The sequence below is a fragment of the Silurus meridionalis genome, chromosome 25 (genome assembly GCF_014805685.1).
Source record: "Silurus meridionalis isolate SWU-2019-XX chromosome 25, ASM1480568v1, whole genome shotgun sequence".
Classification (NCBI taxonomy): Eukaryota; Metazoa; Chordata; class Actinopteri; order Siluriformes; family Siluridae; genus Silurus; species Silurus meridionalis.
The window spans coordinates 16209858-16235764 of NC_060908.1; the positions used below are offsets into that span (position 1 = coordinate 16209858).

A 25907-nucleotide genomic window follows, 5' to 3' on the forward strand; every position below is an offset into this window, starting at 1 on the left:
CTCTCTTCAGAACTTCATAAGACTTTCCCCATGATCTTTGGAGACACAAAACTGATGCTGAATCTAGATGTTCAGTACAATCTGTGTCCAACACTGAGTCATAGCACTCACTCATTCAATAATCCACTCTTCCCTAAAATATCTTCAGAGTCAGAATCAACACTGCAGTTTGTCCTCAGTACACAATATTATCTGAACAGGTCTGAACTGTTACTCAGCTTCCTGTAGCTACTTATCTGAGTCCAGATGATCTACTGAACTCTATGGTGATGTTGGTCTCTACAGTTTAACTCACACTGACTCATCATACATCACGCATGGAGAAACACACTCCGGATACACCTGCTGCTCCTCACACTGTCAGTTTAACTTTATGTAAATGATGATGTTCTTCTGGGAAATGTAGAGGGAGATGTTCTGCATGTTACTGATTTATTTCATCTACAGAAATCGTATCAGAAACGACTTTGAGATCAGCTGATTAAAAGAGTCTTTGTAAGAAAAGGATGTGTATCAGAGTGTTGATGGTGTTAATAATGACAGGAAGGTGAGGGTTCAGTATGTAGTACACCACTGTGGAGATGCTCAGCTGTGGTGTGTGATGTTGAGCGTCTCCTCCTCTGCCCCTCCTCCTGTCTCTCTTATAGCACGTCCTGCAGTCTCTCCTTTATCTGCTCCTCACGCTGATCATCTCTTCACTCAGCACCAGAGTCCCATCACACACGGACACCATGCTGCCAGCGCCTGCTCTCTTCACTGCTCTCTCATGTAAGAGTTCACAACTCTGGAGATCATCAGCATTTGGGCTCCATCTAATGTGAGCATGAAGCCATGTAACATGTGTGCTGTTTTTATTCCAGGTGTCAGTGGTGTGACTGTGGTGACGAGAAGCCTCCTGTTCTCACACTGACTCAGGGACAGACGGCCACCATGGACTGTAATCTGGGGACTGTTACTAATAGTGCTGCACGTTTTTATAAACAGGTTCCTGGAGGAGTTCCTCAGTATGTATTATACAATTATCATGGTAGCTCTCCTTCTTATGGGTCTGGTTTCTCGTCTCCTAAATTCACATCATCACACTCCTCTCAATCAGATTATAAATTAATAATCAGTAATGTAGAGGTGGGAGATTCAGCAGTGTATTACTGTAAGACATGGGACGACTCTGCTAAAGAGTACGTATCACAGTGATGTTCACCATGACAAAAACCTCCTCACTGCTCACACTCACTTCTGCTTACAAACAACACGAGAAACAACAAAAACCTGAACTTCAAATCACTGGAACTGAAGTGGAAACTCACTTGATGTTCACTGAAAACACTTTGAATTCTTCATAGCAGAAGATCACAGACATGGTACGATCTTTTATTCCACTTTTATGAAATCAGATCAAGATTATCATGATTCCATCCACATTCTCAGATCAGTCTATTGACAGTAATGATCTCAGGATGAGCAGATGATCTACACTGGAGACTTGAAGTAAGATTTCCTGATTGTTGTGGTTGGTGTCACTGTGACAGTGTAAGACAGTAACTTCTAACTGGTTTACACCAAAACCACTGAAGATCCTCAGAGTGTGTTCTGAAATTCACCACATCAATTTATTAATGAGGTTATATGATGTTACTCATCAGTGGCTCAAGTCCCTGTAAATTATCTGTTGCTATGGAAACGATAACATTAATACGAGTAATTAATATAAACCTGCACTACTGTCATGGCTGCTGCTATAGAAACATAATGAACCTCCTTCTGACCAATCAGAATTCAGAATGAGCAGAGCAGCACTGTGGTGTAAGTCCATGTTTACACGGGAACTGAAATAGAATACAGGATTAATCAGGAAAACGTTAACAAACTGTTTCTTTTGATTCGTTTGTTTATTTCTAGATTACAGGAGGTTTTAGGGTGAACGAGTGGATCAGGATTCAGCAGTGTTGATGTTGTTCTGGTTTTGAAACTTTAATAATATTTCAGATTCTGATTCTGGACCTGAAGAACATGACTGCACCTAATCTCCTGACCTTCTTTAGTCTTTATGCAACTTCCATTTCCTTTATATGTTTCTGTCAGAAAAATCAATAAAGTGTTAAATATTCCGTAAAAGTTTGCGTTTATCGTCTATTCATTACTTGATATAATAAATGGTACTAATTTCTCCACAATAATAAATGAATATAAATAAATCTGCACACTGTGGAGTTTATGGTTTGGTTACGCAAAGTCATTCTTCAGCACAGATGCTTTTAATCAATCACAGGGCTGATACAAGTGCAGCTGTTCTTTCTACTCGTCTGATTGGCTGAGAGCTTTCCCAGGCCCCGCCTCTGAGGCTTTATGAAAGCTGACTCGGGTTCTGTTCTTCACTCTGCTGATCACACTGCCATCATGCTGCTCAGCATCTGCACTCTGCTCCCTGCTCTGGCATGTAAGATTCCTGCTCCTGCTTTTCTCTTCACACTGAGACCTTCTCATTCTCTCCAATCCTCTTTTTAATGATAACGATACTCTGTGGTGATTTATGTTGCAGTGGTCAGTTCACAGAAAGTGGTGACGCAAAAGCCTTCGGTTCGAACACAGGAGAAGGGAAACACCGTCACTATGGACTGTAACATCGCAAAGGATGAGAGCAACTATGTCTCCTGGTACAAACAGATTCCTCAAGAAGCTCCACAGTTTGTGTTGAGATTTTATCATTCTCACAGTTCTCCTGATCTATATGGAGACAACTTTTCTTCCACACGTTTCACATCTAAAGCCTCAACAAACATCGACTATCAGTTAATAATCCGTAATGTAGAGGTGGGAGATTCAGCAGTGTATTACTGTGGAACATGGGACAGCTCTGCTAAAGAGGAGATATCACAGTGATGTTCACCATGACAAAAACCTCCTCACTGCTCACACTCACTTCTGCTTTCACACAACACGAGAAACAACAAAAACCTGAACTTCAAATCACTGGAACTGAAGTGGAAACTCACTTGATGTTTACTTTTAATTCTTCAAAGAATAAGATCAAATACTGTGTGAGCATTTCTTACACATTTATCAAATCCAGATGTTCATGATTCCATCCACATTCTCATTGTTCCATGGGGTGAAGACTGAATTTGTCTGGGCCTGAAGAAACTCATGCATTGTATTTTCTGTATGTTTTCAGGTTGATGTCTTGCTAAAAGGTGAAACACTGCCACAGTCTGAGGAAGTTTCCACTCAGGAGCAGTTCTTCATTAAAGACCTCTCTACATTTGCTTGTATTCAAACACACTCTTCCAGTCACTGCTAATGAGAAGCACTTCCATTGCTTGATGCTCCCACCATCATGCTTCATCACTGGAATACGATTAGCCAGTTAATAAACAGATCCTGGATTATGATAGACATCATTCATGGAAGTTCAGACTTCAGAGATCAAATTTTTCCTTCATCAGAACACAGAATGTGTTTCCTCATGTCCTTCTGTCCAGTCACTGAACCTTAAAGTCCTGATTGATGGAGCATGTTTAAGATAAGATGACCTTTCGAAGGTTCTGTCCTCTCTGTGAAGGAATTCTAAATATATAAGTAAAGTCATCATTAAAATCACCTCACTATCCAATGTCCTTCAAACCTGATTACTGAGTTTGGCCAGACAGCCGGCTCTAAGAAGAATCCTGGTAGTTCCAAACATCTTCTGTTTCACAATGATGTCAAGTAATAATGTCCAAAAGGACATGGAATGGGATCTTAAGGGTGCAGGAATGTGTGCTGATTGTAGACAGGAGAAGAAAGAGCTGAAGTCTGGAGGATGTTTCAGTTCTTCTGCTTTCACTTCTGTATCTGAGGAGGTTTTTGTACGGGTGAGGACGCTGAATGAATCACTGTGGTATTCGGCCAAGGAACAAAGCTGATCGTCAGCGGTAAGTAAAACTTCTCAGCTCTTTTTTCATAAACTAGACTTCTACACTGCTTCACTTTCACACTGCATGTTCTAACATCAGCTTTTATTCCTTTATTCAGTTTGAGAAGTTTATTTTCACACTTCATATGCGTTTTATTGGTTCTACAATATAAGACACAGAACATTTTTGTCTGAAATGTATTTCAAATTGTCAAATATTAATTTAGAGCTTTTATATGAAATCTCTCCATTTCTGGTTTTCTGTCATACAGACAGATTTATGGTTTCAGTCTAAATGGAAAAGTTCCATCATTGATATAAAAATGTTCTTCATTCCTCTCTGTACATGAGATTTATGTTCTTCTGGTTAATGAATATCTCCTGCTGTGTGTGGAATCAGACGCTGCTCTCCGGCTCCTGTTCTGAACCTTCTCCTCCGTCCAGTGAAGAGCTGAAGTCTACAAAAGCCACTCTGGTGTGTTTGGCCAACGACGTGGCGGTGGTTTTGCTGATGTGCGTTGGCTCGTGAACGGGAACCCGGTCACCAGTGGAGTCATCACCGCTCTGCACAGCAGCAAGCCAATAAGAAATTCTCCCTGAGCAGCTATTTGACCATCGACAGCTCCGAGTGGGAAAACGACAAAGTCATAACGTGTGAAGTGTCTGCTGGAGGAAAAGCCGCATCGGTGAAGATCAAGAAGTCTGAATGCAGTGAATGAACCTGATCACAGCTTTGACCTGTTTATTGTTTAGCTGTAGAAATGATTTAAAATCTGTAGTTTAATGTGTAGAAAAGAATTCAGTTTTATTGAGAATAAAAAGTCCTGATGCTGCAATCGCTTTGCTTTTGTGTTTGAGGAATCAGATGAAGGTTAATAAAGTGCATTACAGAAAAAAGTATTCAGTTTGTTCATGATTATTCAAACTCAATGATCATCTCACACATTCAATCAAAATCCCAAAACGAACAGAGAATTACAGCAGGAATGGATCACATTTAGAGTTTAGGTTCACACAAATGGAAAAGCTTCTGTGTCTCTGAGATGATAATAAATCTAAAAGATTTAGAAAATAACATTAAAATGAAAACTAATTGTTTTATTGGTCTGTAAACGTTATGAGGATGTGAACACACCAGTGTGTAAATGTACTTTATAGATGACTTGTAGTTCTAATCAGTGTGTGGACGTCCTCTCTCACTCAGGAAACACCTGCTGGCACCTGATCCCTAATTTCAGCTTCATGTAAATGATGTGGTTTCTCTCTTTCACTTCTCTCTGAGTGGAAGAGCTCATTAATGCATGAAATCTATTTATACCAGGGGAGTCAAACTGATTCAAAATTATTTCTTCTGGACTGTGAAACTTCAGTTCAAATGATCCTGAACATTTCCTGATTCTGAAGTTTTTGGGGTATTTACTGTTTAGCAGTAAACAGTGTGTTACAGAACCAATGCTGCCAATGGTTTTAACATTCAGCTTATAAACATCAGGCAAATCCTGAATAGACAGCAATTTCATCTGCTGGGACAAAAGGGAAAATCCAGAAGAGAAAAAACTAAATCCTAGCTAGAACCTAAACCTGCTTATCCAGCCTGTAATACAGCACATCATTAATAAATATTCATAGAGTCGTTTTATACACCATAAACATGATAATTTTTCATTCCATTTCTCAGAATAAAGAAATAGAGGCAGATCCCAATTTTCAAATTATCCTCCTGTCTCTCTTATTAAAACCCCTAAATTAAATGTAGATAGACATAAAAGCTGACACAAGTGACTTGGAAGTGCAGAAACAATCATGTTGAAATGCCTCTTTAATGACCTGATTTTTCTCTTCCTAAACCCTTTGCTGAATTAGTGAATAGCTGCTAAACTGCATTCTCGTATCTGTTCAATAGAGGGCAGTATTACAACAATAAGCCTTTCCTTCCTCTGCCCCTCCTCCTGTCTCTCTTATAGCACGTCCCTGCAGTCTCTCCTTTATCTGCTCCTCACGCTGATCATCTCTTCACTCAGCACCAGAGTCCCATCACACACGGACACCATGCTGCCAGCGCTCTGCTCTCTCTTCACTGCTCTCTCATGTAAGAGTTCACAACTCTGGAGATCATCAGCATTTGGGCTCCATCTAATGTGAGCATGAAGCCATGTAACATGTGTGCTGTTTTTATTCCAGGTGTCAGTGGTGTGACTGTGGTGACGCAGAAGCCTCCTGTTCTCACACTGACTCAGGGACAGACGGCCACCATGGACTGTAATCTGGGGACTGTTACTGGTAGTGCGGCAGGCTTTTATAAACAGGTTCTTGGAGGAGTTCCTCAGTATGTTTTGAGGAATTATCATGGCTGGAGCTCTCCTTCCTATGGGTCTGGTTTCTCGTCTCCTAAATTCACATCATCACACTCCTCTCAATCAGATTATAAATTAATAATCAGTAATGTAGAGGTGGGAGATTCAGCAGTGTATTACTGTAACACATGGGACAGCTCTGCTAACGAAGTCGTATCACAGTGATGTTCACCATGACAAAAACCTCCTCACTGCTCACACTCACTTCTGCTTTCACACAACACGAGAAACAACAAAAACCTGAACTTCAAATCACTGGAACTGAAGTGGAAACTTACTTGATGTTCACTGAAAACAATTTGAATTCTTCACAGAAGAAGATCACAGCCATGGTACGAGCTTTTATTTCACTTTCATGAAATCATATCCAGATGTTCATGATTCCATCCACATTCTCAGATCAGTCTATTGACTTCAATGATTTTAGGATGATCAGATTATCTACATATGAGACTTGAAGTAAGATTTCCTGATTGTTGTGGTTGGTGTCACTGTGACAGTGTAAGACAGTAACTTCTAACTGGTTCACACCAAAACCACTGAAGATCCTCAGAGTGTGTTCTGAAATTCACCACATCAATTTATTAATGAGGTTATATGATGTTACTCATCAGTGGCTCAAGTCCCTGTAAATGATCTGTTGCTATGGAAACGATAACATTAATACGAGTAATTAATATAAACCTGCACTACTGTCATGGCTGCTGCTATAGAAACATAATGAACCTCCTTCTGACCAATCAGAATTCAGAATGAGCAGAGCAGCACTGTGGTGTAAGTCCATGTTAACACTGGAACTGAAATAGAATACAGGATTAATCAGGAAAACGTTAACAAACTGTTTCTTTTGATTCGTTTGTTTATTTCTAGATTACAGGAGGTTATAGGGTGAACGAGAGGATCAGGATTCAGCAGTGTTGATGTTGTTCTGGTTTTGAAACTTTAATAATATTTCAGATTCTGATTCTGGACCTGAAGAACATGACTGCACCTAATCTCCTGACCTTCTTTAGTCTTCATGCAACTTCCATTTCCTTTATATGTTTCTGTCAGAAAAATCAATAAAGTGTTAAATATTCCGTAAATGTTTGCGTTTATCGTCTATTCATTACTTGATATAATAAATGGTACTAATTTCTCCACAATAATTAATGAATAAAAATAAATCTGCACACTGTGGTGTTTATGGTTTCGTTACGCAAAGTCATTCTTCAGCACAGATACTTTTAATCAATCACAGGGCTGATACGAGTGCAGCTGTTCTTTCCACTCGTCTGATTGGCTGAGAGCTTTCCCAGGCCCCGCCTCTGAGGCTTTATGTAAGCTGACTCAGGTTCTGTTCTTCACTCTGCTGATCACACTGCCATCATGCTGCTCAGCATCTGCACTCTGCTCCCTGCTCTGGCATGTAAGATTCCTGCTCCTGCTTTTCTCTTCACACTGAGACCTTCTCATTCTCTCCAATCCTCTTTTTAATGATAACGATACTCTGTGGTGATTTATGTTGCAGTGGTCAGTTCACAGAAAGTGGTGACGCAAAAGCCTTCGGTTCGAACACAGGAGAAGGGAAACACCGTCACTATGGACTGTAACATCGCAGGATGAGAGCAACTATGTCTCCTGGTACAAACAGATTCCTCAAGAAGCTCCACAGTTTGTGTTGAGATTTTATTATTCTAACAGTTCTCCTGGTAAATATGGAGACAATTTTTCTTCCACACGTTTCACATCTAAAGCCTCAACAAACATCGATTATCAGTTAATAATCAGTAACGTAGAGGTGGGAGATTCAGCAGTGTATTACTGTGGAACGAGGGATGACTCTACTAGTGGGTACGTATCACAGTGATGTTCACCATGACAAAAACCTCCTCACTGCTCACACTCACTTCTGCTTTCACACAACACGAGAAACAACAAAAACCTGAACTTCAAATCACTGGAACTGAAGTGGAAACTCACTTGATGTTCACTGAAAACACTTTGAATTCTTTACAGCAGAAGATCACAGAAATGGTACAAGCTTTTATTCCATATTTATGAAATCAGATCCAGATGGTTCATGATCTGATCCTGGTTCTCAGTGCAGTTCTCAGGCTTTGATGAACTCAGGTTGATCAGTTGATCTACATATGAGAGATGAATAAAGATTTACTCTGAATGTTTGTGATTAATGAAATCTAGCTGATAAACACCAAGACCATGAGAAGATCCTTAGAGTGTTTCAGGTAATGCAGCAGCCAGAGTTCTTACCCAGAATGCAGCAGCCAGAGTTCTTACAAGGTCAAAAATATGATCACATAACCCCGATCTTATCGTCCCTACATTGGCTTCCTGTTAAGTTTCAATAGACTACAAACTATTACTTCACTTATAAATCACTAAATGGTTTGGCTCCCATGTATCTATCCAGTCTTCTAACACGCTACAATCCGCCACGCCCCTAAGATCTCAAAACTCTGGGCTTCTAGTAGTTCCTAGAATAGCAAAGTCCACTAAAGGTGGTAGAGCATTTTCACATTTAGCTCCTAAACTCTGGAACAGTCTTCCTGACGGTGTTCGGGGCTCAGACACACTCACCCAGTTTAAGTGCAGATTAAAAACATATCTTTTTAGCAAAGCCTACACATAACATACGTCTCACATCATAACCTTGTGCTCCAGAACATCTGATCACATGCACATTATCAACTTGTGCTGTTAATATCATGAACAGCAGCTACGCTAATTCCTCTCCACTGCTTCTCTTTCTCTCCCCATCCCGAGGCATCCGGAGGTTGCTCCAGCTCCAGTCACCTCCCACCTCGTGATGATTACGGACCTTTAAAGAAGTAGATGCCGAACTCACAAACATCCTGAACCATCTAGAGACGTAGCAGTGCCATTTGGATCCCGCTACATGTGTGGAGTTTTGACATTGGACCTCCTGGAGTGTTTAGAGGCTCTGGCATGGAGAAGCTGATGCTGGATCTGTGGTGATCACAAATGCTGAGCTCATAAAACTCAGAGCTACTAACCATATAGACTGTTTAAGACTGCAGAAAGAACATCACTTATAATCTTATACTCCAGTAATCATGTTAGTTCTCACTCTCCAGTGTTCTGTATTGTTGAAAGATTTATGATCAAACTCTTGATGTCACCCAGATGAGGATGGGTTCCCCTTTTGAGTCTGGTTCCTCTCAAGGTTTCTTCCTCATAACATCTAAGGGAGTTTTTCCTTGCCACAGTCACCACGGCTGCTCATCAGGGACAAATTCACACCATTCACCATCACTGTTGATTTGTGTAAAGCTGCTTTGAGACAATGTCTGTTGTGAAAAGCGAAATAGAAATAAACTTGACTTGACTTGACTTGAATTTCTTGATTCTGAATCATTGGCACTCAGGTTTCCACCTTGGAGAACATTCACAAGAAACGCTGTCTGCAATGGGCGAGGGGCATCATCAAAGATACCTCTCACCCCAATCATGGACTATTCACCCTTCTCTTATCCGGCAGATGCTACAGGTGCCTCAGAGCCGCACACACAGACTGAAGAATAGCTTTTATCCTGTGGCTGCTTTTCCTGTGGCTATAAATGTACTATATATACATCTATTATTACCTACTGCATCTTCTCTACATGGATCCCCCTCAACCCTGTACACATGGACCCCATACCCCATTTATCACACTGCTATTTATTGCAAAAAGGCAACGTGTGCACTTCTGGTTAGATGCTAACTGCATTTCATCAGTTATGTACATGCACCACAATGACAATAAAGTTAAATCTATTCTACTGTAATCTAATCTAACCTGGTTCATTATTTTTCTCTGTATTTTCTCTTTAGAATTGAAAGTGAGAAGTTTATGGAATAAAATGAAGATGTGTATTTAATCTTTGTCTGTTCCTGTTTCCATCATTGCTTTTAGAATAGCAGAGGATTGAGTTTTACACACTGGACTGTAGCTATGACTGGACCTTCAGTGTGATTCCTGCTGAAATCTCTCTTCAGAACTTCATAAGACTTTCTCCATAATCTTTGGAGACACAAAACTGATGCTGAATCTAGATGTTAAGTACAATCTGTGTCCAACACTGAGTCATAGCACTCACTCATTCAATAATCCACTCTTCCCTAAAATATCTTCAGAGTCAGAATCAACACTGCAGTTTGTCCTCAGTACACAATATTATCTGAACAGTTCTGAACTGTTACTCAGCTTCCTGTAGCTACTTATCTGAGTCCAGATGATCTACTGAACTCTATGGTGCTGTCGGTCTCTACAGTTTAACTCACACTGACTCATCATACATCATGCATGGAGAAACACACTCAGGATACACCTGCTGCTCCTCACACTGTCAGTTTAACTTTATGTAAATGATGATGTTCTTCTGGGAAATGTAGAGGGAGATGTTCTGCATGTTACTGATTTATTTCATCTACAGAAATTGTATCAGAAATGACTTTGAGATCAGCTGATTAAAAAGAGTCTTTGTAAGAAAAGGATGTGTATCAGAGTGTTGATGGTGTTAATAATGACAGGAAGGTGAGGGTTCAGTATGTAGTACACCACTGTGGAGATGCTCAGCTGTGGTGTGTGATGTTGAGCGTCTCCTCCCTCTGCCCCTCCTCCTGTCTCTCTTATAGCACGTCCCTGCAGTCTCTCCTTTATCTGCTCCTCACGCTGATCATCTCTTCACTCAGCACCAGAGTCCCATCACACACGGACACCATGCTGCCAGCTCTGCTCTCTTCACTGTTCTCTCATGTAAGATTTCACAACTCTGGAGATCATCAGCATTTGGGCTCCATCTAATGTGAGCATGAAGCCATGTTACATGTGTGCTGTTTTTATTCCAGGTGTCAGTGGTGTGACTGTGGTGACGCAGAAGCCTCCTGTTCTCACACTGACTCAGGGACAGACGGCCACCATGGACTGTAATCTGGGGACTGTTACTGATAGTGCTGCACGTTTTTATAAACAGGTTCCAGGAGGAGTTCCTGAGTATGTTTTGAGGAATTATCATGAATGGAGCGATCCTAAATATGGGTCTGGTTTCTCATCTCCTAAATTCACATCATCACACTCCTCTAAATCAGATTATAAAGTAATAATCAGTAATGTAGAGGTGGGAGATTCAGCAGTGTATTACTGTAACACATGGGACAGCTCTGCTAAAGAGCACGTATCACAGTGATGTTCACCATGACAAAAACCTCCTCACTGCTCACACTCACTTCTGCTTTCACACAACATGAGAAACAACAAAAACCTGAACTTTAAATCACTGGAACTGAAGTTGAAACTCACTTGATGTTCACTGAAAACACTTTGAATTGTTCACAGAATAAGATCACAGACATGGTATGAGCTTTTATTCCACTTTCATGATTCCATCCACATTCTCAGATCAGTCTATTGACATTAATGATCTCAGGATGATCAGATGATCTACATTGGAGACTTGAAGTAAGATTTCCTGATTGTTGTGGTTGGTGTCACTGTAACAGTGTAAGACAGTAACTTCTAACTGGTTTACACCAAAACCACTGAAGATCCTCAGAGTGTGTTCTGAAATTCACCACATCAATTTATTAATGAGGTTATATGATGTTACTCATCAGTGGCTCAAGTCCCTGTAAATGATCTGTTGCTATGGAAACGATAACATTAATACGAGTAATTAATATAAACCTGCACTACTGTCATGGCTGCTGCTATAGAAACATAATGAACCTCCTTCTGACCAATCAGAATTCAGAATGAGCAGAGCAGCACTGTGGTGTAAGTCCATGTTAACACTGGAATTGAAATAAAATACAGGATTAATCAGGAAAACGTTAACGAACTGTTTCTTTTGATTCGTTTGTTTATTTCTAGATTACAGGAGGTTATAGGGTGAACGAGTGGATCAGGATTCAGCAGTGTTGATGTTGTTCTGGTTTTGAAACTTTATTAATATTCCAGCCTCTGATTCTGGACCTGAAGAACATGACTGCACCTAATCTCCTGACCTTCTTTAGTCTTCATGCAACTTCCATTTCCTTTATATGTTTCTGTCAGAAAAATCAATAAAGTGTTAAATATTCCGTAAAAGTTTGCGTTTATCGTCTATTCATTACTTGATATAATAAATGGTACTAATTTCTCCACAATAATAAATGAATATAAATAAATCTGCACACTGTGGAGTTCATGGTTTGGTTACGCAAAGTCATTCTTCAGCACAGATACTTTTAATCAATCACAGGGCTGATACGAGTGCAGCTGTTCTTTCTACTCGTCTGATTGGCTGAGAGCTTTCCCAGGCCCCGCCTCTGAGGCTTTATGTAAGCTGACTCAGGTTCTGTTCTTCACTCTGCTGATCACACTGCCATCATGCTGCTCAGCATCTGCACTCTGCTCCCTGCTCTGGCATGTAAGATTCCTGCTCCTGCTTTTCTCTTCACACTGAGACCTTCTCATTCTCTCCAATCCTCTTTTTAATGATAACGATACTCTGTGGTGATTTATGTTGCAGTGGTCAGTTCACAGAAAGTGGTGACGCAAAAGCCTTCGGTTCGAACACAGGAGAAGGGAAACACCGTCACTATGGACTGTAACATCGCAAAGGATGAGAGCAACTATGTCTCCTGGTACAAACAGATTCCTCAAGAAGCTCCACAGTTTGTGTTGAGATTTTATCATTCTCACAGTTCTCCTGATCTATATGGAGACAACTTTTCTTCCACACGTTTCACATCTAAAACCTCAACAAACATCGACTATCAGTTAATAATCCGTAATGTAGAGGTGGGAGATTCAGCAGTGTATTACTGTGGAACGAGGGATGACTCTACTAGTGGGTACGTATCACAGTGATGTTCACCATGACAAAAACCTCCTCACTGCTCACACTCACTTCTGCTTTCACACAACACGAGAAACAACAAAAACCTGAACTTCAAATCACTGGAACTGAAGTGGAAACTCACTTGATGTTTACTTTTAATGCTTCAAAGTAGAAGATCAAATACTGTGTGAGCATTTCTTACACATTTATCAAATCCAGATGTTCATTATTCCATCCACATTCTCATTGTTCCATGGGGTGAAGACTGAATTTGTCTGGGCCTGAAGAAACTCATGCATTGTCTTTTCTGTATGTTTTCAGGTTGTTGTCTTGCTAAAAGGTGAAACACTGCCACAGTCTGAGGAAGTTTCCACTCAGGAGCAGTTCTTCATTAAAGACCTCTCTACATTTGCTTGTATTCAAACACACTCTTCCAGTCACTGCTAATGAGAAGCACTTCCATTGCTTGATGCTCCCACCATCATGCTTCATCACTGGAATACGATTAGCCAGTTAATAAACAGATCCTGGATTATGATAGACATCATTCTTGGAAGTTCAGACTTCAGAGATCAAATTTTTCCTTCATCAGAACAGAGAATGTGTTTCCTCATGTCCTTCTGTCCAGTCACTGAACCTTAAAGTCCTGATTGATGGAGCATGTTTAAGATAAGATGACCTTTCGAAGGTTCTGTCCTCTCTGTGAAGGAATTCTAAATATATAAGTAAAGTCATCATTAAAATCACCTCACTATCCAATGTCCTTCAAACCTGATTACTGAGTTTGGCCAGACAGCCGGCTCTAAGAAGAATCCTGGTAGTTCCAAACATCTTCTGTTTCACAATGATGTCAAGTAATAATGTCCAAAAGGACATGGAATGGGATCTTAAGGGTGCAGGAATGTGTGCTGATTGTAGACAGGAGAAGAAAGAGCTGAAGTCTGGAGGATGTTTCAGTTCTTCTGCTTTCACTTCTGTATCTGAGGAGGTTTTGTACTGGTGAGGACGCTTAATGAATCACTGTGGTATTCGGCCAAGGAACAAAGCTAATCGTCAGCGGTAAGTAAAACTTCTCAGCTCTTTTTTCATAAACTAGACTTCTACACTGCTTCACTTTCACACTGCATGTTCTAACATCAGCTTTTATTCCTTTATTCAGTTTGAGAAGTTTATTTTCACACTTCATATGCGTTTTATTGGTTCTACAATATAAGACACAGAACATTTTTGTCTGAAATGTATTTCAAATTGTCAAATATTAATTTAGAGCTTTTATATGAAATCTCTCCATTTCTGGTTTTCTGTCATACAGACAGATTTATGGTTTCAGTCTGAATGGAAAAGTTCCATCATTGATATAAAATGTTCTTCATTCCTCTCTGTACATGAGATTTATGTTCTTCTGGTTAATGAATATCTCCTGCTGTGTGTGGAATCAGACGCTGCTCTCCCGGCTCCTGTTCTGAACCTTCTTCCTCCGTCCAGTGAAGAGCTGAAGTCTACAAAAGCCACTCTGGTGTGTTTGGCCAACGACGTGGCCGGTGGTTTTGCTGATGTGCGTTGGCTCGTGAACGGGAACCCGGTCACCAGTGGAGTCATCACCGGCTCTGCACAGCAGCAAGCCAATAAGAAATTCTCCCTGAGCAGCTATTTGACCATCGACAGCTCCGAGTGGGAAAACGACAAAGTCATAACGTGTGAAGTGTCTGCTGGAGGAAAAGCCGCATCGGTGAAGATCAAGAAGTCTGAATGCAGTGAATGAACCTGATCACAGCTTTGACCTGTTTATTGTTTAGCTGTAGAAATGATTTAAAATCTGTAGTTTAATGTGTAGAAAAGAATTCAGTTTTATTGAGAATAAAAAGTCCTGATGCTGCAATCGCTTTGCTTTTGTGTTTGAGGAATCAGATGAAGGTTAATAAAGTTCATTACAGAAAAAAGTATTCAGTTTGTTCATGATTATTCAAACTCAATGATCATCTCACACATTCAATCAAAATCCCAAAACGAACAGAGAATTACAGCAGGAATGGATCACATTTAGAGTTTAGGTTCACACAAATGGAAAAGCTTCTGTGTCTCTGAGATGATAATAAATCTAAAAGATTTAGAAAATAACATTAAAATGAAAACTAATTGTTTTATTGGTCTGTAAACATTATGAGGATGTGAACACACCAGTGTGTAAATGTACTTTATAGATGACTTGTAGTTCTAATCAGTGTGTGGACGTCGTCTCTCACTCAGGAAACACCTGCTGGCACCTGATCCCTAATTTCAGCTTCATGTAAATGATGTGGTTTCTCTCTTTCACTTCTCTCTGAGTAGAAGAACTCATTAATGCATGAAATCTATTTATACCAGGGGAGTCAAACTGATTCAAAATTATTTCTTCTGGACTGTGAAACTTCAGTTCAATTGATCCTGAACATTTCCTGATTCTGAAGTTTTTGGGGTATTTACTGTTTAGCAGTAAACAGTGTGTTACAGAACCAATGCTGCCAATGGTTTTAACATTCAGCTTATAAACATCAGGCAAATCCTGAATAGACAGCAATTTCATCTGCTGGGACAAAAGGAAAATCCAGAAGAGAAAAACTAAATCCTAGCTAGAACCTAAACCTGCTTATCCAGCCTGTAATACAGCACATCATTAATAAATATTCATAGAGTCGTTTTATACACCATAAACATGATAATTTTTCATTCCATTTCTCAGAATAAAGAAATAGAGGCAGATCCCAATTTTCAAATTATCCTCCTGTCTCTCTTATTAAAACCCCTAAATTAAATGTAGATAGACATAAAAGCTGACACAAGTGACTTGGAAGTGCAGAAACAATCATGTTGAAATGCCTCTTTAATGACCTGATTTTTCTCTTCCTAAACCCTTTGCTGAATTAGTGAATAGCTGCTAAACTGCATTCTCGTATCTGTTCAATAGAGGGCAGTATTACAACAATAAGCCTTTCCTTCCTCTGCCCCTCCTCCTGTCTCTCTTATAGCACGTCCCTGCAGTCTCTCCTTTATCTGCTCCTCACGCTGATCATCTCTTCACTCAACACCAGAGTCCCATCACACACGGACACCATGCTGCCAGCTCTGCTCTCTCTTCACTGCTCTCTCATGTAAGAGTTCACAACTCTGGAGATCATCAGCATTTGGGCTCCATCTAATGTGAGCATGAAGCCATGTAACATGTGTGCTGTTTTTATTCCAGGTGTCAGTGGTGTGACTGTGGTGACGCAGAAGCCTCCTGTTCTCACACTGACTCAGGGACAGACGGCCACCATGGACTGTAATCTGGGGACTGTTACTGATAGTGCTGCACGTTTTATAAACAGGTTCCAGGAGGAGTTCCTCAGTATGTTATTGGGAATTATCATGGCTGGAGCTCTCCTTCCTATGGATCTGGTTTCTCGTCTCCTAAATTCACATCATCACACTCCTCTAAATCAGATTATAAATTAATAATCAGTAATGTAGAGGTGGGAGATTCAGCATTGTATTACTGTGGCACATGGGACAGCTCTGCTAAAGAGTACGTATCACAGTGATGTTCACCATGACAAAACCTCCTCACTGCTCACACTCACTTCTGCTTTCACACAACACGAGAAACAACAAAACCTGAACTTCAAATCACTGGAACTGAAGTGGAAACTCACTTGATGTTCCATGAAGACACTTACAATTTTTTAGAGTAGAAGATCAAAGACGTGGTACGAGGTTTTATTCCATATTAATAAAATCAGATGCAGATGGTTCATGATTCCATCCTGGTTCTCAGTGCAGTTCTCTGGCTTTGATAAACACAGGATGATCAGGTGATCTACATATGAGAGACATCTACATATTACTGATGATTTTAGTTGATAAACACAAGACAATGAGAAGATCCTCAGAGTGTTTCAGGGAATGTTAAGATCGAAAGCAATTATGGATCTGGTTCAATATTTTTCTCTGTAGTTTCTCTTTAGAATTGAAAGTGAGATGTTTATGGAATAAAATGAAGATGTGTATTTAATCTTTGCCTGCTACTGTTTCCATCATTGCTTTTAGAATAGCAGAGGATTGAGTTCTACACACTGGACTGTAGCTATGACTGGACCTTCAGTGTGATTCCTGCTGAAATCTCTCTTCAGAACTTCATAAGACTTTCTCCATGATCTCTGGAGACACAAAACTGATGCTGAATCTAGATGTTCAGTACAATCTGTGTCCAACACTGAGTCATAGCACTCACTCATTCAATAATCCACTCTTCCCTAAAATATCTTCAGAGTCAGAATCAACACTGCAGTTTGTCCTCAGTACACAATATTATCTGAACAGTTCTGAACTGTTACTCAGATTCCTGTAGCTACTTATCTAAGTCCAGATGATCTACTGAACTCTATGGTGCTGTCTGTCTCTACAGTTTAACCCACACTGACTCATCATACATCACGCATGGAGAAACACACTCAGGATACACCTGCTGGTCCTCACGCTGCCAGTTTAACTTTATGTAAATGATGATGTTCTTCTGGGAAATGTAGAGGGAGATGTTCTGCATGTCACTGATTTATTTCATCTACAGAAATCGTATCAGAAACGACTTTGAGATCAGCTGATTAAAAAGAGTCTTTGTAAGAAAAGGATGTGTATCAGAGTGTTGATGGTGTTAATAATGACAGGAAGGTGAGGGTTCAGTATGTAGTACACCACTGTGGAGATGCTCAGCTGTGGTGTGTGATGTTGAGCGTCTCCTCCCTCTGCCCCTCCTCCTGTCTCTCTTATAGCACGTCCCTGCAGTCTCTCCTTTATCTGCTCCTCACGCTGATCATCTCTTCACTCAGCACCAGAGTCCTATCACACACGGACACCATGCTGCCAGCGCTCTGCTCTCTCTTCACTGCTCTCTCATGTAAGAGTTCACAACTCTGGAGATCATCAGCATTTGGGCTCCATCTAATGTGAGCATGAAGCCATGTAACATGTGTGCTGTTTTTATTCCAGGTGTCAGTGGTGTGACTGTGGTGACGCAGAAGCCTCCTGTTCTCACACTGACTCAGGGACAGACGGCCACCATGGACTGTAATCTGGGGACTGTTACTAATTATGAGGCAGGCTTTTATAAACAGGTTCCAGGAGGAGTTCCTCAGTATGTCATTAGGAATTATCATGGCTGGAGCTCTCCTCAATATGGGTCTGGTTTCTCGTCTTCTAAATTCACATCATCACACTCCTCTCAATCAGATTATAAATTAATAATCAGTAATGTAGAGGTGGGAGATTCAGCAGTGTATTACTGTGGCACATGGGACAGCTCTGCTAAAGAGTACGTATCACAGTGATGTTCACCATGACAAAAACCTCCTCACTGCTCACACTCACTTCTGCTTTCACACAACACGAGAAACAACAAAACCTGAACTTCAAATCACTGGAACTGAAGTGGAAACTCACTTGATGTTCCATGAAGACACTTAGAATTTTTAGAGTAGAAGATCAAAGACATGGTACGAGCTTTTATTCCATATTAATAAAATCAGATGCAGATGGTTCATGATTCCATCCTGGTTCTCAGTGCAGTTCTCAGGCTTTGATGAACTCAGGATGATCAGGTGATCTACATATGAGAGACATCTACATATTACTGATGATTTTAGTTGATAAACACAAGACAATGAGAAGATCCTCAGAGTGTTTCAGTGAATGTTAAGATCTGAAGCAATTCTGGATCTGGTTCATTATTTTCTCTGTATTTTCTCTTTAGAATTGAAAGTGAGATGTTTATGGAATAAAATGAAGATGTGTATTTAATCTTTGTATGTTCCTGTTTCCATCAATGCTTTTAGAATAGCAGAGGATTGAGTTCTACACACTGGACTGTAGCTGTGACTGGACCTTCAGTGTGATTCCTGCTGAAATCTCTCTTCAGAACTTCATAAGACTTTCCCCATGATCTTTGGAGACACAAAACTGATGCTGAATCTAGATGTTCAGTACAATCTGTGTCCAACACTGAGTCATAGCACTCACTCATTCAATAATCCACTCTTCCTAAAATATCTTCAGAGTCAGAATCAACACTGCAGTTTGTCCTCAGTACACAATATTATCTGAACAGGTCTGAACTGTTACTCAGCTTCCTGTAGCTACTTATCTGAGTCCAGATGATCTACTGAACTCTATGGTGATGTTGGTCTCTACAGTTTAACTCACACTGACTCATCATACATCACGCATGGAGAAACACACCGGATACACCTGCTGCTCCTCACACTGTCAGTTTAACTTTATGTAAATGATGATGTTCTTCTGGGAAATGTAGAGGGAGATGTTCTGCATGTTACTGATTTATTTCATCTACAGAAATCGTATCAGAAACGACTTTGAGATCAGCTGATTAAAAGAGTCTTTGTAAGAAAAGGATGTGTATCAGAGTGTTGATGGTGTTAATAATGACAGGAAGGTGAGGGTTCAGTATGTAGTACACCACTGTGGAGATGCTCAGCTGTGGTGTGTGATGTTGAGCGTCTCCTCCTCTGCCCCTCCTCCTGTCTCTCTTATAGCACGTCCCTGCAGTCTCTCCTTTATCTGCTCCTCACGCTGATCATCTCTTCACTCAGCACCAGAGTCCCATCACACACGGACACCATGCTGCCAGCGCTCTGCTCTCTCTTCACTGCTCTCTCATGTAAGAGTTCACAACTCTGGAGATCATCAGCATTTGGGCTCCATCTAATGTGAGCATGAAGCCATGTAACATGTGTGCTGTTTTTATTCCAGGTGTCAGTGGTGTGACTGTGGTGACGCAGAAGCCTCCTGTTCTCACACTGACTCAGGGACAGACGGCCACCATGGACTGTAATCTGGGGACTGTTACTAATAGTGCTGCACGCTTTTATAAACAGGTTCCTGGAGGAGTTCCTCAGTATGTATTATACAATTATCATGGTAGCTCTCCTTCTTATGGGTCTGGTTTCTCGTCTCCTAAATTCACATCATCACACTCCTCTCAATCAGATTATAAATTAATAATCAGTAATGTAGAGGTGGGAGATTCAGCAGTGTATTACTGTAAGACATGGGACGACTCTGCTAAAGAGTACGTATCACAGTGATGTTCACCATGACAAAAACCTCCTCACTGCTCACACTCACTTCTGCTTTCACACAACACGAGAAACAACAAAAACCTGAACGTCAAATCACTGGAACTGAAGTGGAAACTCACTTGATGTTCACTGAAAACACTTTGAATTCTTCATAGCAGAAGATCACAGACATGGTACGATCTTTTATTCCACTTTTATGAAATCAGATCAAGATTATCATGATTCCATCCACATTCTCAGATCAGTCTATTGACAGTAATGATCTCAGGATGATCAGATGATCTACATTGGAGACTTGAAGTAAGATTTCCTGATTGTTGTGGTTGGTGTCACTGTGACAGTGTAAGACAGTAACTTCCAACTGGTTCACACCAAAACCACTGAAGATCCTCAGAGTGTGTTCTGAAATTCACCACATCAATTTATTAATGAGGTTATATGATGTTACTCATCAGTGGCTCAAGTCCCTGTAAATTATCTGTTGCTATGGAAACGATAACATTAATACGAGTAATTAATATAAACCTGCACTACTGTCATGGCTGCTGCTATAGAAACATAATGAACCTCCTTCTGACCAATCAGAATTCAGAATGAGCAGAGCAGCACTGTGGTGTAAGTCCATGTTTACACGGGAACTGAAATAGAATACAGGATTAATCAGGAAAACGTTAACAAACTGTTTCTTTTGATTCGTTTGTTTATTTCTAGATTACAGGAGGTTATAGGGTGAACGAGAGGATCAGGATTCAGCAGTGTTGATGTTGTTCTGGTTTTGAAACTTTAATAATATTTCAGATTCTGATTCTGGACCTGAAGAACATGACTGCACCTAATCTCCTGACCTTCTTTAGTCTTTATGCAACTTCCATTTCCTTTATATGTTTCTGTCAGAAAAATCAATAAAGTGTTAAATATTCCGTAAAAGTTTGCGTTTATCGTCTATTCATTACTTGATATAATAAATGGTACTAATTTCTCCACAATAATTAATGAATAAAAATAAATCTGCACACTGTGGTGTTTATGGTTTCGTTACGCAAAGTCATTCTTCAGCACAGATACTTTTAATCAATCACAGGGCTGATACGAGTGCAGCTGTTCTTTCCACTCGTCTGATTGGCTGAGAGCTTTCCCAGGCCCCGCCTCTGAGGCTTTATGTAAGCTGACTCAGGTTCTGTTCTTCACTCTGCTGATCACACTGCCATCATGCTGCTCAGCATCTGCACTCTGCTCCCTGCTCTGGCATGTAAGATTCCTGCTCCTGCTTTTCTCTTCACACTGAGACCTTCTCATTCTCTCCAATCCTCTTTTTAATGATAACGATACTCTGTGGTGATTTATGTTGCAGTGGTCAGTTCACAGAAAGTGGTGACGCAAAAGCCTTCGGTTCGAACACAGGAGAAGGGAAACACCGTCACTATGGACTGTAACATCGCAAAGGATGAGAGCAACTATGTCTCCTGGTACAAACAGATTCCTCAAGAAGCTCCACAGTTTGTGTTGAGATTTTATTATTCTAACAGTTCTCCTGGTAAATATGGAGACAATTTTTCTTCCACACGTTTCACATCTAAAGCCTCAACAAACATCGATTATCAGTTAATAATCAGTAACGTAGAGGTGGGAGATTCAGCAGTGTATTACTGTGGAACGAGGGATGACTCTACTAGTGGGTACGTATCACAGTGATGTTCACCATGACAAAAACCTCCTCACTGCTCACACTCACTTCTGCTTTCACACAACACGAGAAACAACAAAAACCTGAACTTCAAATCACTGGAACTGAAGTGGAAACTCACTTGATGTTCACTTTTAATTCTTCAAAGTACAAGATCAGATACTGCGTGAGCATTTCTTACACATTTATCAGATCCAGATGTTCATGATTCCATCCACGGTCTCATTGTTCTATGGGGTGAAAACTGGACTTTGTCTGGGCCTGAAGAAACTCATGCATTGTCTTTTCTGTATGTTTTCAGGTTGTTGTCTTGCTGAAAGGTGAAACACTGCCACAGTCTGAGGAAGTTTCCACTCAGGAGCAGTTCTTCATTAAAGACCTCTCTACATTTGCTTGTATTCAAACACACTCTTCCAGTCACTGCTAATGAGAAGCACTTCCATTGCTTGATGCTCCCACCATCATGCTTCATCACTGGAATACGATTACCCAGTTGATGAACAGAACCTGGATTATGATAGACATCATTCTTGAAAGTTCAGACTTGAGAGATCAAATTTTTCCTTCATCAGAACAGAGAATTTTTTTTCCTCATGTCCTCTGAGATCTAGAAGATAATGCTTTGATTCATGAGTGTTTTCTGTCCAGTCACTGAATCTTAAAGTCCTGATTGATGGAGCATGTATGAGATAAGATGACCTTTTGAAGGTTCTGTCCTCTCTGTGAAGGAATTCTAAATATCTAAGTAAAGTCATTGAGGTCACCTCACTGTCCAATGTCCTTCAAACCTGATTACTGAGTTTGGCAAGACAGCCAGCTCTAAGAAGAATCCTGGTAGTTCCAAACATCTTCTGTTTCACAATGATGTCAAGTAATAATGTCCAAAAGGACATGGAATGGGATCTTAAGGGTGCAGGAATGTGTGCTGATTGTAGACAGGTGAAGAAAGAGCTGAAGTCTGGAGGATGTTTCAGTTCTTCTGCTTTCACTTCTGTATCTGAGGAGGTTTTTGTACGGGTGAGGACGCTGAATGAATCACTGTGGTAATCGGCCAAGGAACAAAGCTGATCGTCAGCGGTAAGTAAAACTTCTCAGCTCTTTTTTCATAAACTAGACTTCTACACTGCTTCACTTTCACACTGCATGTTCTAACATCAGCTTTTATTCCTTTATTCAGTTTGAGAAGTTTATTTTCACACTTCATATGCGTTTTATTGGTTCTACAATATAAGACACAGAACTTTTTTGTCTGAAATGTATTTCAAACTGCCAAATGTTAATTCAGAGATTTTATATGAAATCTCTCCATTTCTGGTTTTCTGTCATACAGACAGATTTATGGTTTCAGTCTGAATGGAAAAGTTCCATCATTGATATAAAAATGTTCTTCATTCCTCTCTGTACATGAGATTTATGTTCTTCTGGTTAATGAATATCTCCTGCTGTGTGTGGAATCAGACGCTGCTCTCCCGGCTCCTGTTCTGAACCTTCTTCCTCCGTCCAGTGAAGAGCTGAAGTCTACAAAAGCCACTCTGGTGTGTTTGGCCAACGACGTGGCTGGTGGTTTTGCTGATGTGCGTTGGCTCGTGAACGGGAACCCGGTCACCAGTGGAGTCATCACCGGCTCTGCACAGCAGCAAGCCAATAAGAAATTCTCCCTGAGCAGCTATTTGACCATCGACAGCTCCGAGTGGGAAAACGACAAAGTCATAACGTGTGAAGTGTCTGCTGGAGGAAAAGCCGCATCGGTGAAGATCAAGAAGTCTGAATGCAGTGAATGAACCTGATTTCTTTTTTTGCTTGATAGATACATGAATTCTTCTGCAAAGTTTTGTAGATACTGTAGATGATAGATTTAGAATAAAACAATAGCAAATCCTGCATGTAATGAAATCAGCGTTTGAATAAAAGTGCAAGTCTGAAAAAAACAGATGTGTTTCTGTATGTTCTTCATTATAATACACCAGTAACATGAATCTTTACCTCCTCTTCCATTAATGTTGATGATTTTAATAATTAACTATGTAATTTTTATTCTACGTGATGTATTTTATCAAAGACGTTTCAACATAAATCACGTAACCACATCTAGTAGTACATTTTTATAACAAATGCAGCACATAGGAGAGTCTCTCTCTCTCTCTCTCTCTCTCACACACACACACACACACACACGCGGTCTTGACACACAACATGGATTGAGGAACACTCAGGAAACATCTGTTGACCTGCAATGTGTAATTTTAGCTTTATGTAAATAAGAAGCTTCTTGGAAATGGAAATGTGTTCAATCAAACGAGGCGATTATTCAAAACTGAAAAAAAATTATATACACATTAAACAAGGTCAAAAGGTCATTGCTTACCTGGAGATTATTGGGAGAGAGAGAGAGAGAGAGAGAGATAGATAGATAGATAGATAGATAGATAGATAGATAGATAGATAGATAGATAGATAGATAGATAGATAGATAGATAGATAGACTGGTGTATTGGAGTAAATGTGTTTTGTTTCTGTATTTAAGTCATTTTTTTGGCTAATTTCTAGTTTTACTGGGTTTTAAAGACAGAGTTAATCTTTACTCTCTGCTCAACTACATTTGTGATTCAATAGATTTACATTTTACTGCACAGTATTTTGATTGATGGTCACTGTTATTAATTACATTTTAATCGCCAGCTTTATCTGCCGTGCTTTATTTATTCTACAGACGACGCGATATCGACATCTACTGGTTATAGACGGTACTACATGCGATTTGTCTCTGCGTCAAATGAAGCTGAATTGCATCTCATGGTTCTTTGCTTTGTGATTTGATTGTGGTTTCAATTGTTAATTGAAGATCCTTTTTTCTGAAAGATCTCTTTACTACCTTATCTTTTTTACCGACTTGTTTCTGGAATGCTCAGTTTGTTGTGTTGTTGGTTAATGCAGTGTTGATGTGCACAATTTGATTTGGAAATAAAACCTCACAAATCAGCTGTTTCTGGATTTCACTAACACGTGTTTTGGTGTTGAGGACTCGTTCATCTTTGAGCCTACGTTCAATACGAGTCAAATACTCAAATATAACTCAAATCAGACTCTAGAAGATCTTTACTCAAGTCACATGGGAATTGGTGACTTTTAGCTTCTAATGGAGTAAATTCTGTAAATTGTACTTGAACTCTTTCAGACCTCTGACCCCAGGCCTCTTCACCTCACCTCCATCGGTACCTGACTTTAATAACAACCTTGTGGATGAACCTCCACAAAATCTAGTGGAACATCTTCCTGGAAGACTGGATGGTTTTATAACAGGAAAAATGGAACCTCAATGCAGAAAGTAATGTTCAAAAAGAAGCACGAAATAATCTTCAACTTCAACTTCAACTGGTGTCCAAAGCTTTTAATTTCTCGCCTTGTTCTGAATTGATGTCCAAACAATACGTCGGATTTCCTTCTGGATATTAATTACAATTTTACAAATAATAATAAAAAAAATTTTTTAAACAAAAGTATTTCAAACAAAATTTTTTTTCTGATCAGTTTTTTGTCAGTTTCTTATACTTAAAAATAAAATAAATATCAATTAACGATCATATTTCCTATACGTGAACTTTGGCGGGTTTTATTTCTTTGTTTTATGTTTTATAATATATAGAAATGTTAAACCTCTAAACATCAACAGATCAAAATCAATGGGCTTTCAAAAGAAAAGAAAAAAAAAGAAAAGAAAAGAAAAGAATAGAAAAGAAAAGAAAAAACTAATGAATGTATAAAGAAAAGAATAGAAAAGAACTGAATATATAAATACAAGAAAAGAAAAAAGAAATAAAGAAATTAGCTAATGAATGTATAAAAAAGAAAATAAAAGAAAAGAAATGAAAAGAACTAATAATTGTATAAAGAAAATAAATAAATATTTTTCTAATGAATGTATAAAGAAAAGAAAAAAAGAAAAGAAAAGAACAAACGAATGTATAAATTAAATAAATTATTGTTTTTTTTCTAATGCATGTATAAAGAAAAAAATAAATTAACGTATAAAAAATATTTTTAATG

The 25907-nt window shown here is 39.6% G+C and overlaps 2 protein-coding genes, 1 long non-coding RNA gene and 2 gene segments (V, D, J or C); all 5 read left to right on the forward strand.

Moving 5' to 3' along the window:
* The first annotated feature begins 521 nt into the window (after positions 1-521).
* LOC124379364 (immunoglobulin lambda-1 light chain-like) lies at positions 522-14952 on the forward strand. Of its 4 annotated transcripts, XM_046839685.1 has the most exons (5): positions 522-547; positions 5857-5981; positions 6074-6399; positions 14099-14132; positions 14513-14952. In XM_046839685.1, the coding sequence occupies exons 1-5, from the start codon at positions 525-527 to the stop codon at positions 14833-14835; spliced, it is 831 nt and encodes a 276-aa protein (XP_046695641.1). In that variant the 5' UTR covers positions 522-524; the 3' UTR covers positions 14836-14952. The 4 variants fall into 4 exon arrangements, 3 of the variants coding, with proteins under 3 accessions (XP_046695641.1, XP_046695643.1, XP_046695644.1); XM_046839687.1 differs by lacking the exons at positions 522-547; positions 5857-5981; positions 6074-6399; positions 14099-14132 and adding exons at positions 2292-2437; positions 2540-2869; positions 3879-3911; XM_046839688.1 differs by lacking the exons at positions 522-547; positions 5857-5981; positions 6074-6399 and adding exons at positions 12523-12659; positions 12762-13090.
* On the forward strand, positions 6410-7845 carry LOC124379372. Its single transcript, XR_006924411.1, has 3 exons — positions 6410-6578; positions 7487-7654; positions 7757-7845. It is a non-coding gene; the product is annotated as an uncharacterized LOC124379372 (long non-coding RNA).
* Positions 14953-17221: 2269 nt separating the features above from the next.
* LOC124379367 lies at positions 17222-18477 on the forward strand. The segment is given in 3 exon segments: positions 17222-17756; positions 17858-17982; positions 18075-18477. Coding segments are annotated over 3 exon segments (504 nt in total).
* A 1030-nt stretch (positions 18478-19507) lies between these two features.
* On the forward strand, positions 19508-20284 carry LOC124379368. The segment is given in 3 exon segments: positions 19508-19533; positions 19634-19758; positions 19851-20284. Coding segments are annotated over 3 exon segments (483 nt in total).
* A 952-nt stretch (positions 20285-21236) lies between these two features.
* On the forward strand, positions 21237-23791 carry LOC124379371 (immunoglobulin lambda-1 light chain-like). The gene is made up of 4 exons (XM_046839690.1): positions 21237-21428; positions 21531-21863; positions 22911-22940; positions 23322-23791. The coding sequence occupies exons 1-4, from the start codon at positions 21389-21391 to the stop codon at positions 23642-23644; spliced, it is 726 nt and encodes a 241-aa protein (XP_046695646.1). The 5' UTR covers positions 21237-21388; the 3' UTR covers positions 23645-23791.
* The last annotated feature ends 2116 nt before the right edge of the window (positions 23792-25907 follow it).

Excerpts from the sequence above, each read along its gene's own strand:
- LOC124379364 (XM_046839685.1), top strand. The coding sequence starts at position 525 with ATGGTGTTAATAATGACAGGAAG. Across the intron at positions 5,982-6,073 it reads TCTCTTCACTGCTCTCTCAT|GTGTCAGTGGTGTGACTGTG; the intron begins GTAAGAGTTCAC and ends TTTTTATTCCAG. Across the intron at positions 6,400-14,098 it reads ACAGCTCTGCTAACGAAGTC|GTATTCGGCCAAGGAACAAA; the intron begins GTATCACAGTGA and ends TGAATCACTGTG.
- LOC124379371 (XM_046839690.1), top strand. The coding sequence starts at position 21,389 with ATGCTGCTCAGCATCTGCACTCTGCTCCCTGCTCTGGCAT. Across the intron at positions 21,429-21,530 it reads TCTGCTCCCTGCTCTGGCAT|TGGTCAGTTCACAGAAAGTG; the intron begins GTAAGATTCCTG and ends TTTATGTTGCAG. Across the intron at positions 21,864-22,910 it reads CTCTACTAGTGGGTACGTAT|TCGGCCAAGGAACAAAGCTG; the intron begins CACAGTGATGTT and ends TCACTGTGGTAA.